The sequence below is a fragment of the Micropterus dolomieu genome, linkage group LG10 (assembly GCF_021292245.1).
Source record: "Micropterus dolomieu isolate WLL.071019.BEF.003 ecotype Adirondacks linkage group LG10, ASM2129224v1, whole genome shotgun sequence".
Lineage (NCBI taxonomy): Eukaryota > Metazoa > Chordata > Actinopteri > Centrarchiformes > Centrarchidae > Micropterus > Micropterus dolomieu.
This window is the reverse complement of record NC_060159.1, coordinates 22,505,888-22,521,496: the sequence shown is the minus strand read 5'-3', so window position 1 is coordinate 22,521,496 and position 15,609 is coordinate 22,505,888. Positions and strand designations below refer to the sequence as shown.

The window sequence follows — 15,609 nt, the reverse complement described above, 5'->3', positions numbered from 1 at the left end:
CAATTCTTTGCCTAACAGAAAGTGTAGTAGACCTTGATCCATTAGCCTAAAGAGGGCTGCTGATGATGTTATTGACTTGTAATTAAAGTGTGAATTATTCAACTGTTGAGTAGCTATGGTTCAGTTAAGGTTTCCAACGACCATCTCCTTGAAAACATACAAGCCAAAAATGAAACAGAGGGTTGAAGGTAAAGTTGTATTGTATTTTGCACAACAAACAAATTCAAACATGCATTTCCTGTTTTTGTGTGAGCAGATTTTACTGAACAACTGAGTTTTTCATTCATATCATTAAAATAGAACAATCAAAAGTCAGCAATGCTTATTAAACATGGAAGATACAAACTGAGTTTAGACACAGGGGATCTTTCAAGTTCTCTAGTATATGTAGGTTGAACCTGTGAGGCCAGCTGAACTAACCACACAACCTACAGTCCATGATGCACTTTAGTGTACCTAAGTAGACTACATATTATTTGTTCTTATGTTTTTATCTTGGTCAACTAAGATTTTATGTAACTAAATTGAACCTCCATGTTAACTACTGCTACAGCAGTGACATTTAATATGTCACTGTGTGAAATAAAGAAGACTGAATTTACACCCCCAGTTGTAATACTAAGAGGCTTATTTTGCAAAGTAAGACCACAAATATCCGCAAGGTTAATGTCTACTTCCATCTCAGCTTAATGAGTCATTTGATGCTAAGTGCAAATTCATCTAGAAATTATGCATAACATCAAACAAATTTGAACACAAATCCCCCAAATTCCTCCAATTATTTGTGAGTGCCACATAAAAAACTGCATTAAATCACTGCTTAAAGTAAAAAAAAAAAACATTTTCTTTGGATGGATGCCCTACAAACAGCAGGCAGGTAATTAGTTCAGTCAGGATGGTGTTCATAGTAGTGTAACAGTCTCTTTGCTTTCTTGTGAAAACCACCATTACAGTGTATTTGTCTGTAGTAAATTGCCTGAAAATCAGCTGCATTCATGATGGACGAATGGTCTGAATGTTATACATTCACTACATTTCCCAGCATCATTCAGGTCACCTTTACGTTTATTTCCAACAGCCCCTTGCCTATGTTTGTCTGTTGGGAGTCTCTTTGACTGTTTTCACTCTTTTTTCTCTTTCTTGCTCTGTAATCAAATGTTGTATCAGTTTGTGTCCATTTGCTGGTTCGCTTATCTAATTGATCAATGCCTGTTTATTACACAATTGATAAATATTGTATCGGAGGTCTTACTCAACATCTATTAGATGGATCAGTGCAAAATTTCGTACAGACATTCATGGTCCCCAGAGGCTGACAAAGTCAAGAGAAGCGAGCATAAATGGAATCATAGGTCAGTTTTATATATAAACATTCAGTTAAGAATAAATGCTATTTTCTGATTTTTTTTTCAAACAGAAGTGGATTGGGATGGGAGACATTAAATGGCTCTAGATGTGCAAACTTAATTGTTCATTATAATTTGTCGAAATGAATTCAGATCACATCCATTTTTAAATCAAAAAGATGAATCCAGTGCACTTTTGCTACCGGGTTTTGATAGAGTTATACACTAATGCCCCTGTGTGATCTAAACACAGATGCTTTGACTTAAAATATTGCCCATCAGCAGTTGTGGTCCAGTAGACATCAGTGCTGGCACAGACCAAAAACTTCATAATGAACCCAACTGTACTGTATGTCTGTCTGTCAGTCACTGTCTGTCAGTGAATCGGCCTCCATCCCTTACTCTGGCTGGTGTCAATGGCTTTCTGCCTCTGGACAGAGATTAAATCACTGGCAGTTCAATTGTCTGAACCTGATTTTTGTCACCCTTTATATTTGCCATGACTCATGCTACCTCAAGTGGAGTCTCTGGAGATATCCAGTATATCTTTATGCCATGGATATATCTAAATGTCTGTAAATTACAGTTAAAGTCAAAGATCACATAGCTATCTGAAACACCATCATAAACTATGGATAGTCACTTTCTCTAATGATGAACATTGTTATTATTGGTGTGAAAAATGATGGCACAAAAATGCTCTTTACTATTTGAGTCTTTCTATGTCAGAGCAGGCCCAGACCACTTTTCTGATGTCCAATTTTACATTTTGTGCTTATTTCAACTGTTTATAAACTGTAACTACTCTAGTTCTGTGTAGGTAATAGGTCTCAAAAAGTCTACGGTAATCAGGTAATTAAATTTCATATGCTTTGAAATTGTAGCTTTTAAATATTACTTCCAAACAGCACTACATCTCAGAAATGTTCCTGTTTGTTGGTCAATTCATTCAGAATCAGAAAAAATAAATGAAATAAAATATTATAAATAAAATATTGCCTAGTTTCCATCCTTCCATTGTCAACCGCTTATCCTGCGTGCAGGTTCGCGGGGATATTGCCTAGTTTCTTCTACAATAAAATGTTGGTATGTATTAGAGCTGACATGGACTTTAATTTAAAGCTGGACAGACATATAATTTTAGATTAACAATGGATTAAATTACCTGTAATGTGAAAGGAGTTGTTCGTAGTGATTATACCACAGAAAATTATGAACTGACTCTCTTTCAGCTCGCTGTTTTGGTTTTAGGGCTGGGACTTTACTGTTTTACTTAATTCTCACCACTCTCAACCTCATTTCCAGGAGCAGCACGCAGCTGTTGTTAACAAAAATGCTCCAATAAACCCACTGCATAATATCTGCCTGGCACGAACTGGCTGACAGAGAAAATTAATGACTAGCTGGTAAAGAAAGTGGAACATTTTGCAGCTATAGACACAGAGCATTTCCTCAGGAGTTGGTGGAGAGCAAAACAGAGATACAAAGATTTGGGAAGGGACTTACATTTGGCAGGTAGTCATAAACACAACTCCAAAGGAATGGTAATGTTGCTCTGTGTCTCCTGGATGTGTAAATAGGCAACTATTTCCTAAAACATTAATCACAACAACTTTATATGGCAATAATTCTTACATACATGACATACATCAGTTCTACATATGCATGACCAAAAAAGGAATGTACTTTTGGTGTTGATAAAATACTAAATTTGCCTAAGACCGGATAAATCCTGAAGACATTTTTATTAGACTGGAAAGGATATTTTGAGGTCAACAAAAGACCATCAGTTCTACTATAAGTCTACTGCCCTGACCTGTTCAATCGGGTTTCAACATTAGGTCCTACTTTACCTTTGATCTTTTCACTTTTATGCTCCTTTGCTATAATATAAATGTATACTTAAGGAGTCAGGATAAATGTTTAAGATTTACTTATAAATATAAAATTCAGGGTGTGGGGGTAACACCTTTAATATTGAATGATGAAAGTGAAGGTATCGCCGACATATTAACAGTGATTTTCGGGAGTGTATAGGTCGCTCCTTCTATAATATTGATGTTTGGGTCGTAAATACTGAACAAGCAGAACCTCCCTTATAGTGAGGCCAAGCTATGAGTAACTTGACTCATCTGATCAACTATACTCATGGTATGCACCTTACCCACTGTGTACTAATGGTAGGTAATTCATTTAAACCTGTATGACCCTGATTCTCTAAGGGAGCTCCGACCCAACCAGAATCTCAAACTGTCTCCAAATCAGTCAACTTACAATCAAGGTTAAGTTGTGCCTCCTTTCACTGAAAACACTTTCCAGTGTAAACTACATTCATACTGTATGTTGTGTAAGTATATTTACAGTCAACAATAAAAGGAAGGAACAGAAGCATGTGACAGGTCGGGATTTCGGGGGATTTCTATTGTGCATAATTTATCTTTCAAAGTAGTTGAAGCAGAAATAAACACATTGGAATGGGATAATTTAATAATCAAGTGGTGGTAACTCTCTGAAAAGCAACCTGTTGAAATTGTCCCTTACCTGGCATGTGCACCCATCTCTAATGCCTAAATGGAAACGATGCACCAGAAATTCCAAATGGATGGGTGGCCTCAAAGAAGATTTAATTAAAGTAGTAAAAGAGTATGATGGTAATCAAAAGAATTTAACAATATCATCACTTTAATCAAGTTTATTTTTTCAGACCTTGAAGGACAAGAAACCTATTTTGTTGTTTTTGTTTGAGGACTTGAGGATATTAACAAAATTTATTAAATTGTAGACATGGTATTTTGGGGAAAGAGTGCAAGCAAACACTGAGTAGAAGTACAGGTAAGAGAGATAGGAAGTAAAAGCTTGCTGATGGAGTGTATCCACTTAACATTACGGAGTACATACACTCATAACCAACAGCAAATGACTCTACTGCTGCAATCTGTCGAGGCAAAACACAAGCTTTCTGTGTGTGTGTGTGTAGTTATTATAGTAGGAACAAACACAGTGAGCACTTGGAAGGAAATACACTGAAGAGCATCTGTCTGGGCTGCACGACAATATACCACAACTAATTATAGGACCATGGGCGCTGTTGGGTACCAGCACACACATGCATATTGCCTTTGAGATGCATTTTATGGTCACCAGTGGAAACACTGTTCTTGTATTTCAAGGGGGACACATTTGCATCAGGATTAGAGAGAGTTTGCCGTGTGTGTATGTCCGTGTGCATGTGTATATGTGTATGTGATGCAATAGAGTGCATTTTTAGGAAGAAGCTCAATTGTTTTCAATTGTGAAATATCATATAACGGCTGTGAGCTCGTCTGTGTGTGTGTGTATGTCAGCAAATGAGAACGATCCCAACAAAGTCACACTCCCGGTTTGAATGTAATAGCTGACAATCAAAACTCTTGTCACTTCAATCTCACCATCAAGTGTCTATTTAAACCAGAAATAGCACTACATTAGAATTTAATTACCACAGGAAAGAACATTTTCCAACACTGTACAATACTTCTTTATCATTCTCTGTTAACAGAGAGGCTAGACTTCACTATTTACATTGTATTCCATTAAAGACCTCAATATTTGCTTTGTTGCTCTGCTACATTTATGGTAGCTTTAAATACTTTTTAAAGCAAGGAAAAAAAACAAATACATAAACATATATTAAGTGTATAAATACAGTACAATGTTAAAGATTAAACCTGTGGTTTACAAACTTTCTGGCTTCTGACACAAAAAGCACTGTTGTTGTGGCTCCTTTTCAAACAGACATTTCTCCTCTAAACTTCTCATATGGTTTATATTAAATGTAAATTGTTCAAATACGATAAAATAAATGCAAACTGTTCAAGATCCAACAAGGTTATTAAATTAGCCAATATTTAACAAAAAGATTAGATAATTAAAAGATTATTATTAGATAGTGTTTTTTTCTTGTTTCCTCACCCATTAATCATCTTTTGATCTGAAATATTGTAGATATTTCAATTTCATTTCAACAGTCTGGCTGGATAGATTCCAGGGATAGATTGATGCTTTTTTTCATTTAAATTTGGTGATACACTGCTGCACCTGTTGCATTATGATCCTTCTGAGAGCTTCACAGTATTTACTCTGTATGCTTTTCTTACTAAACCAATTTATGCATGTAGCCTAATGTTGTTTTCCCCATAAAAGTTCACATTTTTGTGCAAAAGACTTTCATATTGCTTTTGCAACATAGAAAACCACATCTTCAGAACCACACGACTTTCTCTCAGTAAAGCAATATAAAAGTGGATAGCTCAGAATTGTACTTTAGTCATCAAGAGAAGTACACTGACAGCACAGAATGGTATCTCGTAATACCACACTTTTTAAGTGCTGCTGTTGGTTGAAAGCTGGATTCGAAATGTATTATGTTTGTGCAAGGGAGGCTGTCCAAACCTGCCACAACAGATCAATAGGCCTAATTATTATAGGACACTATACAAAATATTATAGGAAATCATTTGGGAATGCTCGCAATAAATAAAACAAAATATATCATGGTGTCAGGAACTGGGAGACATGGGCTGTAATGTCATCCCTCAGGCACTTGGTGGGTGTGGGGGGGGCAACATGTCTGTGTGCAATCTCCCTTGGACAAGCTGTGTCTGACATGCATGGTCCATCAACAGTGGTAACTGAAATCTTTCCTCAATACTCACAATGTCTCACACATTACAGTGGATGTACTATTTGTTAATCAGTCTCGTTTTTTTTTACCTGAAAATTTGTGAGCTGTTTGGTTGTGTAATGGGTAAAGCAATGCCCACTTGATTACAATCACAATGATTTTGGGGGGGATAGACAAGGTGCACATTTTCCACCCTAACAGGTGTGACAAAACTTACAGGAGACATTGAGGGAGATGTCATTCAAACACACAATCCTGTGGAGAAGTTAAATCAGCTAAAATAATTGAAAACACCTGTGAGGGGAATCAGGGTCTTTAAAATCCATCTGATTATACTGATTGAAAAACTTTGTATTTTCAGTACAGATCTCAATTATAAACCCCATTACTGTGGGAATTTCTGAAGATTTAAGAAACGGTTCTGTGGAGGCCTCTTTAGGAGCAGCACCAGCAGCTACAAGAGTTACAATGCAGATTTGTTAGCATACAATTTGGGATGAATTTTGGTGCAACATGGTCACTATGATTACTGTATATCATCAAAGTATCAGCATTGTGATTACAACAGTACTCGCAGGCCCCCAAAAACCAGAACCCGGACACATGTAAGCAATCAACGGAACAAAAGACCAAGTATTTATAACAATTAATAAGTGCCAATTGGTTCAGAATTGTCTGCAGAAAAACAAACAAACATGCTCAGTAGACTGAGGACTTACAAGAATGTTAATAGAAGCCAAAAAAAATCTGTGGCACTCGGCAGTAATAAAGCAAATAAAAGCCTTTCATTTTCAGTGACTGTTCATTGAAGTTAAAACTGACTGATACATTTCAGCCTCAATGAGCCTTAATCAGAGTCCACTCTTGTTTTTCTTTGGGTTTTAATATAACAACAACCCACACGGGACTGAACATCTGGCCTTCTCAAGGGTATTTGCTTAATTTCTTGAACAATTTATCATGAAGTGAAGGTCTAAATGGTGAATTCCTCCCTGCGGTTATTGCAGAGAATATTAGCTCTATTTTAGCTTTCTCCACTGGTGAAGTTGAGGTTTTATGATTCAGAATGTATCTGATTTGTCTTAAGTTTAACTCCTCACTACAGATATCATGTATTTTACCTCTTTATGAGTCTGGGTGAATCCTCAGGAGATATTTTGACTATTTCAACCTACAAGGTTAAAGGGTGAAGGTAATCAGGCTCCTGCTGTCACATCCCTCACCACGTCCTATCCTCTTAGGCGGATCACAGTTAATGTGTTGAAGGCTTTAACATCTGATAAGTTAATGCTTTAATAGATATAAATCTTCCATCTCATTGGCTTCTGCAATATGTATCAGAGGTATTTTTCCAGCAGCTACTTCTTATAATTGTTGTATGGACCTCTTTTAAAGCATTTTTTCACTTTTTAAAAAGGAAACAAATCAATCAAACAAAAAAAAGGCTTACATATACTGTGTTATGGTTACAGTGTGAATGTGAAGACTATGGGAGCGCAATTGTGCTATTCCTTATGATGCATAGTGTTAAAGGTTTTCACTTGGTTTTCAAATATATCACTCATGTCCCAGGATTTCTCACCACAAGGGAATTCCGAGGGATGCAGCCATTTCAGTGTGTTGTTAAGGTGGTTTGAAAAAATGGATTATTGTTCTTTCATAGTTGTATTGTTAAGGCAATCTGCACTCGCTGCGGCTCTGCACCCCCGATTTGGAATAGAGGAAAGAAATATTTTTTCACACAGTTTTAGTATGAAAAGTAAGTGGATAAAAACACTAGAGCTGAAAGGTTATTCCATTTTATGAAACAACACTGATTTAAAGTCTGACTATATGATAAAGTTGCATGGAAGCAGTTTGGCACAACTATCACATGCTAAAAATCCTAAGATACCAAATTTATTTATGTATTTTTCCCTGGAGCAAAATTTGACAAGAATTAAATACAAGCAAATCAATTCCTGGTGTTAAATCCCACCACTCAATTACAACACCCACCCACCCTTTTCTTGACGGATCTGCGGGTTATATTTATCTGTCATTCTCTGAGCCATCTATCAGAAAATCTCTTTTGCATTTTTTTCATCCTTCCTTTGTAGTGTCTTTCATTTTAACTTTGTAGTAACTGGAAAACAGCTAGAAGCCAAGGGTTGGTGGTACCTTTGAGCAAATCTGTTTTATAAAGGTGAGATAAATGTCTTTATTGCTAAGCAACAAAATATCTTTTAATACATAATGGATGCAAAAAGCCAGCAGCTGTTACCTTGGTCTGTCCTTCAACGACAGTGAGAGGCACGCTGGTGGAGGGCCACTTGTTCCTAGGAGGTAAAGGCTTTTCGCAGTTCCATAAAACCACAATCTGTATGGGAAAAGAAATTGGACTTGGTTAACATTATGTAACCATCAACATCAATATACATTTGTTTCTGCATGGAGGTTTTTGAAAAAGCTGATATCTTTCACAAAGTTAAGTATAAAGATACAGTGGGGTCCATTTCAGGATGCATTTGTAATCTTTAAGAATCAAAGCTTCGGGTAAGTCTGGATTTTCTTTTCCTCACATATTTGTTGAAGAGTTTCTGATTAACAGATGAAGTAGATAGTGTGGTGTGTTAATGTAAGAATTCACTTTAGCTGTGTGTAACAGTAAACTTATACTATTCAGTAAATTATCTTAAAGGGATGCAATGTAAAACTACTGAATTCTTTATCAGTCACTTTGTTTCATCTGCTGATGTACTACATTTATTCATAGTCTTATGTCTTTTCTGGGCTCAATTCCCTTATGTGATCATTTTAAGATGGATTATATATCGTAAATGCAAGTTAGTTAGGCCATGTTCATGCTTATATACTATTATGCACAGAGGTCAAACAAGTATGTGTAATCAAAAAACACAATGTTAGCAGTACGGCAGAGTATAAAGGCCAACGTAAAGGAAAAAAATCTAAAATTATAAAGGATAAAGTCAAATGGTTTGAGAAAAAAGTCAAAACAATATGAAAACTATCTGATTTCTTTTCACAGCCAGTTCATCATAAAAATGTAAAAGGAATAATATTAAACACAATTCGTAAATATTTTGATAATACAAACGTATATCTAGTTGTATTCTCATCAAAGTTTATTACCTGAAGGGACAAAGGAAAAGGAGGAGGATGCATAGAAGAAAGCAAAAGAGAAGAAGCAGACGAAGAGAAGTCTAAACTAAAACATGAGGCAGTTATAAGTGATAAAATATCTACACCTCTTGATATCGTGTCTGCTGTCTGTTTGGCAGCTCATATTTAATACCAGCACCAAATTACAGTGAGATGTAGACACACTTCCCACCTGTGCACAGAACTTGGACTTGGCTACAGCGATGATGAGCTTCACCACAGGGGAGATTTGGGACTGCAGAGGAGTAACTGTATGGATCACAGCTGTGAACTGCTGCGATGGGCTTTTTCCTGGACACACACACACACACACCCCAGAAACAGTGGTCATGGGTCACCTGTATTTAGGGTTTTAACACAGATTTGTGCAGATACAGCTCTCCATAAAGCTCCATTATGGTTAACTGGACACAAAGTGCTCTGTGCTGCACCCGTCATCAATCTTTCTGACAGGATATATACCCCTGGTTCCCATGACTGAGCATGAGTAAACATGTCTAATCCAAGGGTTTGCTTTGTGTCTCTTTTAGTGAATTGTGACTCATGTGATTTGTACCAGTAAAGAGTAATTGTATTGTTTACAACCTCACAATAAAACAGATCTTGTTAGTTACTTGTTTTGCATTTTATTGAGGCAAACAAATGAACCAAACAGGACAAAAAGAAAATTATGAAGCGGAACCAAACTTGAAATTACTACCTTCGATATATGATAGCCAGCATATGGAACAACGGGTAAATGGGGTTGAGGAAATTGATTCTCCCTGTGGCAGCCTGTGCCAAAGAAATAAATCAATAATATAAAGGCATTGGCTCCTACCATTGGATTTTATTCTCTGAATACTTTTTCTATTCTATTAGAAACAAAACCATTCATGCCCTACTGTATCTTTTAATAGTAGAAAATACAATGCAAAACTACAGCCCTGTTACATGACATATTTAACACCATTCAGTGTGTTTACATGCACACTAATAGATTATAGTCAGATTAAGGTGACACCCCGACTATGTAATACCTTGTTTTGACATTGTAAACAGCATTATGTACATGCTTGGTGTAAGACTAATGTGATAAGCACACAATCATTGAATTTATATGAAAGAAAAGATCACACAAAGAGCAGGATATATCTGGCTCTTTAGCTGCTTAATGTTCCACTGTGTTCTCGCTAGTCGCTAAATAAGTGAGTTGTTTTTGCTGATAACAGGTGTCTGCTACTGCTTGAAACTGATAACCCAAAGCAGTGAAGTTGTGGGCAGTAAAACCAAAATGATAAGTTGAAAGATGAAGAAAAACATTGTGTGGGTTTGTCACTTCAAATAACCCCTCTCACATTACACATTTTTATCATTGTTAATTTAAAAATATTGAATAGTGCAGCTTTTTGAAAACAACTTAAAAAGTAAATGCCCGTATGTGAGATGCTCAAAATACACAATATGTAAATTGGGGCAGATATGGGAACACACATAGTATTACACACGTAATATTCACAACAACTAAAGAAGGCCAGGATTGCAGGCACATGGCATGCCCGGTGTTAGGTGGGTATGGGAACAAGGGAGTACACATCCTCATGAAAATGGGCGCCAGAGTGCTCTTTAGTGTAGCTCTATCCATCTCTCTGACACTGGGCCCCCCGACCAGCCATCTCAGGTGGGCTTAGCGGTATTTGTGTATCACGAGGGCTGCCCTTGTGGGAGGGGGTCACAGAAATAGGCTGAGTCCTTTTGCTTCATCTGAGCTTTCTTGGAAGGAGCTATGCCACCTTCATATTTATTAAACATATGCTTCTTTTATTACCAAAGTGTTTGCAGACAAATTGTTCTGCCAGTTAGAATCAATTACTTTTTAGTGAAGGTCTCACAAAGACCAATTGCACTGTGGGAAGTGTGGGACTCAGCATTTTTGGAGATTTACCTGTATTAAGAGGTAGTAGTCTCGAAATAGTGGCCTCAGCAGCAGCAGCAACATCAATTTTGAACATTCTTTTAAAATCTGCCTCTCTATGTCCCAAAACTTTACATCTAAAGATGCTAAGTCAAAGGTAACTGGACTTGCTTTGGATTCTTGAAAATGTTTTGCCTCCCTTCTTCAGTTCTAATTGACTGGTGGGGCATTTGATCTGTTTTGAACCTCAGTGGGGTCTTTCACACCTTGAGAGTGGTTAAGCTTCACGTGCGGGTCATTAGTCTTCCCGGCTGTAATGTGTGAGCTGTTAGAGTGACATTAAGTGTGAACTGGGAAGGGATATAGGGATATTGTAGAAAAAGAAAGAAAGATAAGATGAGTAAAGACGATTTAGCACCGTGGATATAAAAAAAGAGAGGGTCTGAGCATTTCAGGACCTCGGAGAGAGACAGACTGCAGCCGGGTCTCAATTCAAGGGCCAGAAGTTTTATTGATTGAGCCCTTAAGTTTGAAAGCTCATCTTGCATTTTCTCATTAAATGAGAGGTCTTAACTTCACAGACTGCAAATGTCCTAATCGTGTCCTTTACCAATTGCAGTTTACATTGACAAATGCTTCCAACACCTCTGCCTCTAAGAAATATTTGCAAGTCTTATCTCTTTCCTGCACGAGAACAGATGATTGTGTACATATTTCAATTGAACATTATCTAAAAAGAGAAACAACTAGTATATTTTAAATGGACATTGTTTTTCCTCCCTTTTCTGGTGAGTGTAGCCCCATTATACCTACTCTCCTCTGTAAAGGTCTGTCCTCGCAGGTCCTGTAAAGCCCGTTGAAAGAGGATTGTGGAGTTATTGGCTGGTGAGGGCTGCTGACGTGTGTGAGTGTATGTGTGCCAAACCAGCCAGATGCTCCACAAGAAACACACTGGAAAGCTAACACACACACACACACACACACACACACACACACACACAGTCTCAAGTAGCTCCACTGCCCACATAACGGCACAACTTTGCACAAACAAAAGTAAAGATGTAAATCAAATCAAGATATTTTTACAGATCCTGAGGCCACTACATCTGAGCAGTAAGTCAAACATTTTCCAACTAGCAGGCAGAAGTTGCGACTGCTTTGCCATCAAAAGTTATGGGAAGGTAGCAGAGTGAGACCGTCATACACACAGCTTTGACGACAAGTTATTCCCAGAGCAGCAGCACTGGAGATGGCAGCAGCTAAATTAATGATTTACTGCTCTGACATAAACCAAACTGCCCCATCTTTCCTTCTATCCCTACCTTCTTCTTCCCTTAACCCTTGTGTCCGCAATTCCTCAGAGAAAGACAAACATCGATCTGAGTTACAGTCTCAATCTGTTGAGAATCACTCAGTCTGAATGCATATCTATACACACACCCACGCATACATGTAAACAAACCAGGCCACTTTCTCCTCACTCTTTGCCTGCAGCTTTAAGTTTCCGAAATCAGCTTCAACAGCAGTCTTATAGCAAGTATATATTATTTTTTTTAGTGGACATTTATTCACGATGTAATCATAGATAAGGATATCCTTTGGAAGTGTAAGTCATGCTTAATCTAAAAATATGCATATAATACACCGTTCCGTGCACCTCTTGCGGTATCATCTTTTCACATGTTTATGTATTATAAATATTTGGTGAAACTACAAATAGCAAAAAACAGCATCTAAGCAAGCCTGGGCAAACTCCTGATTTGACAAGATCAACACTTACCCAGTATGGCATAGTAAAAAGGGAACTGGGCAGGGTCAGTTGAGTACTGGGGGAGTGCATAGAGACCACCAGGTAGGGAATTCCACAACAACCGACTTCTGGACACATGGGAGTCCACACGATCCTGGATAATCTGATGGAGGGGATGTGAGGAGAAAGACAAGGAACAAAAAAAGTGGTCGAGATAAAAATGAAGATAAAAATTAAAAAACAACAACAAATACACAATGGCAAAGATAAAAGGTAACAGAACGGGGACAAAATGGGAGAAAACACAATGACGTGCAAGTAAGGGGAGAGAAAATAAATTAGTCTTCCTATTTGGCTCTTTATTTCAGACACATGACGTCCCATTTTTAACTGAGTTGACTTAAAGGTACCAGTCATTCAGTATCCATACATACACATTCTGTATAATACCATATAGTATCATGTCCAAAGAAAACATGATGTTTTGGAGAGTGTGTTTTATAGAACAGCGACAACCATAAACACACACAATTTTTGGAATAGAAGTTAAATTCACAGCAACACACAACGCAAAATTTATCCTATCACTATTGTATTTCTATTTTCCATCATTATATCTGATCTAAACACAATAAATTGGCCGTATGAGAACAAGGACACATCATATGGATGATTCAAGCCAACACAACCTTCCTCACAAGGTCTTTACACACTCTTCCCCCTCCAGACATGCAATGATATTTGGAAATAAAAGTAGCCAGATGTTTAGCTGCAGCTGGTGCTTGGGGAACTCTCTAGAAGGGGACTGACTCCACAGAACAAACTTGAGATACTTGACCTCCTTCACTTAGGGCATCAGCTTGCTCCCAACATGAGGAGTCCATTAGTTATTTAGCTAATATTATCCATCTGGCATGTTACCAAAGGTCAGCTTAGCTGGTTGAGTGTTGTAAGAGTGAGTCAAGTCTTCAGGGGGCCTTTCTAGAAAGAACACTGACACAACATCAACCTGCTGCTGATCAGTGGTGAAAGTACTCAGTTTACTGCATACATTTTTTTTACTCAAGTAAAAGTACAAGCCTAAGTATGAGACTGTGTGAGTGTGTATGTGTGTGTTTTAAGAACATATTTTTCAAAATAAAAACCTCTAGTGTTTAAACAAGTGTCAATCATAATTCAACGATAAGTTTAAAAAAATCACAGCCACTTTTGCAGTTTTCACTTATTAACACCAATTCCCATTAATTTCACCACAAAAAAGAACATTGCAACTTTCATCACAATTGTTTTAGAAAAGCTGCAACAATCACAAAAAAAGTTTTCCTGTTTAAAACTAACAAAAACAAAGCATAATCATGTTCATCCCATAACCATACCCATGTGTTTATTATTGTACCAATGATAACTAAGGTCCCCTAATTATAGCAAAATATTTATTTTAACTAAAACTGTGATGTTTCCCTAAACCTAACCAAGTCGCTTATGTGCCGATACCTAATCAAACCTTAACAAGAGCACCACTGATCAACAAAAACCTGGTCTGAATAGTGCAGCATTTCACTGTTATTTTAAGGGGACATTAGTAATATACGCCTAGGCGGGGGCACTACACATGTACTGTCAAGTTCTGTTATGTTTAAGACATTTTCAGCTCCTGCCCATACTTGAAAATGGCCTGATTCAGGATTGAAGGACGCAAGGGACAACTCAATTATCTTCTTATTTGTTGTATTTTATTTCCAGTTCAGCAGTAGTAGTAGGGACAATATGTTGATAACCTTAAAATAAACAGCAACAAGAATATAACTTATTCTACTATATGTCTTAAATAAACACATAAATTGAAACAAGCATTGCATTTCCTTTTTGTAACAGCAATCACAGTACTATGAGCACTATTCATTCTAGCTCTATCAAAATTAACTTAAATTTATAAGTAAAACCCTCAAATATAATCTGAGGTTTAAATTCAATTAATTAACTTAAAGTGGTGAATCCATGAGGGCTTAGGGCCGTCCCACTGTCAAATCGTCAAGTGCGCGAGGGCTCTCTTGCAGACATTTTGAGCCCTTTTTAGACCCTTTTCGTGAGTCTACATTTCAGACTTTGCCTGAGGGAATTGCCCACAGTTTATAGCGGTATGATGTGAAAGAAGAGAGAAGAGAGAAAAAAATCACGGCAAATCCGTGTTATTATATGAAGAAAAACTTAAACAAACGAACATCGACATCAATGCTGATGCTAAAACCTGTCCCTCCAGAACAAACAATTAACTTTTGGTTCCTTCCTAGGCACTTCTTTCCCCTTATGTGAGATTATTACTTTGACAAAACATGTACATACTTACACAGAGGGACATGCAGCAGCACACAAACATGCAAGAGGTAAAAATCAAAAGATTACAATGTGAAAGATTATTATTGTGTACATTAATATATTTTATATTACATGTTATTATGGTTATTCGTTATAATGTTCAGATTTACATAATTGCATAATAGATTTAACCTTCGTTGGATGACTTTCTGATGTGATTTGTAAGGATTTCTCTATAGTCTCTTTCTTTCTTTCTGGATTACTGTCTCTCTGTGGATTCCAATCATTATAATGTTCTGATTCACAGGATATATTGGGGCATAACGTGCAGTAATGGGACATCATGGACGGACATATGCATGTATTCTCATACATGTACCACTCACCAAGAAGAAATTTGAGATATGAGCAACCTATGCTCCTTACTGTTTAGTTTATTTATATTTTTGGTATTTTGGACATCTGTTTATTGATATTT

At 37.1% G+C, this 15,609-nt stretch overlaps 1 protein-coding gene across 1 annotated transcript in view; it reads right to left on the bottom strand.

Annotated features, from left to right (window-relative positions):
• LOC123977532 (exostosin-1) overlaps window positions 1-15,609 on the bottom strand; it is a 263,944-nt gene that overhangs the window by 18,772 nt on the left and 229,563 nt on the right. Inside the window, exons 7-9 of the mRNA XM_046060284.1 lie at window positions 12,846-12,978; window positions 9,344-9,462; window positions 8,273-8,368 (exon numbers count right to left, since the gene is read on the bottom strand). Of these exons, the coding sequence (XP_045916240.1) occupies window positions 8,273-8,368; window positions 9,344-9,462; window positions 12,846-12,978 (348 nt within the window). The remainder of the gene's footprint in view (window positions 1-8,272; window positions 8,369-9,343; window positions 9,463-12,845; window positions 12,979-15,609) is intronic.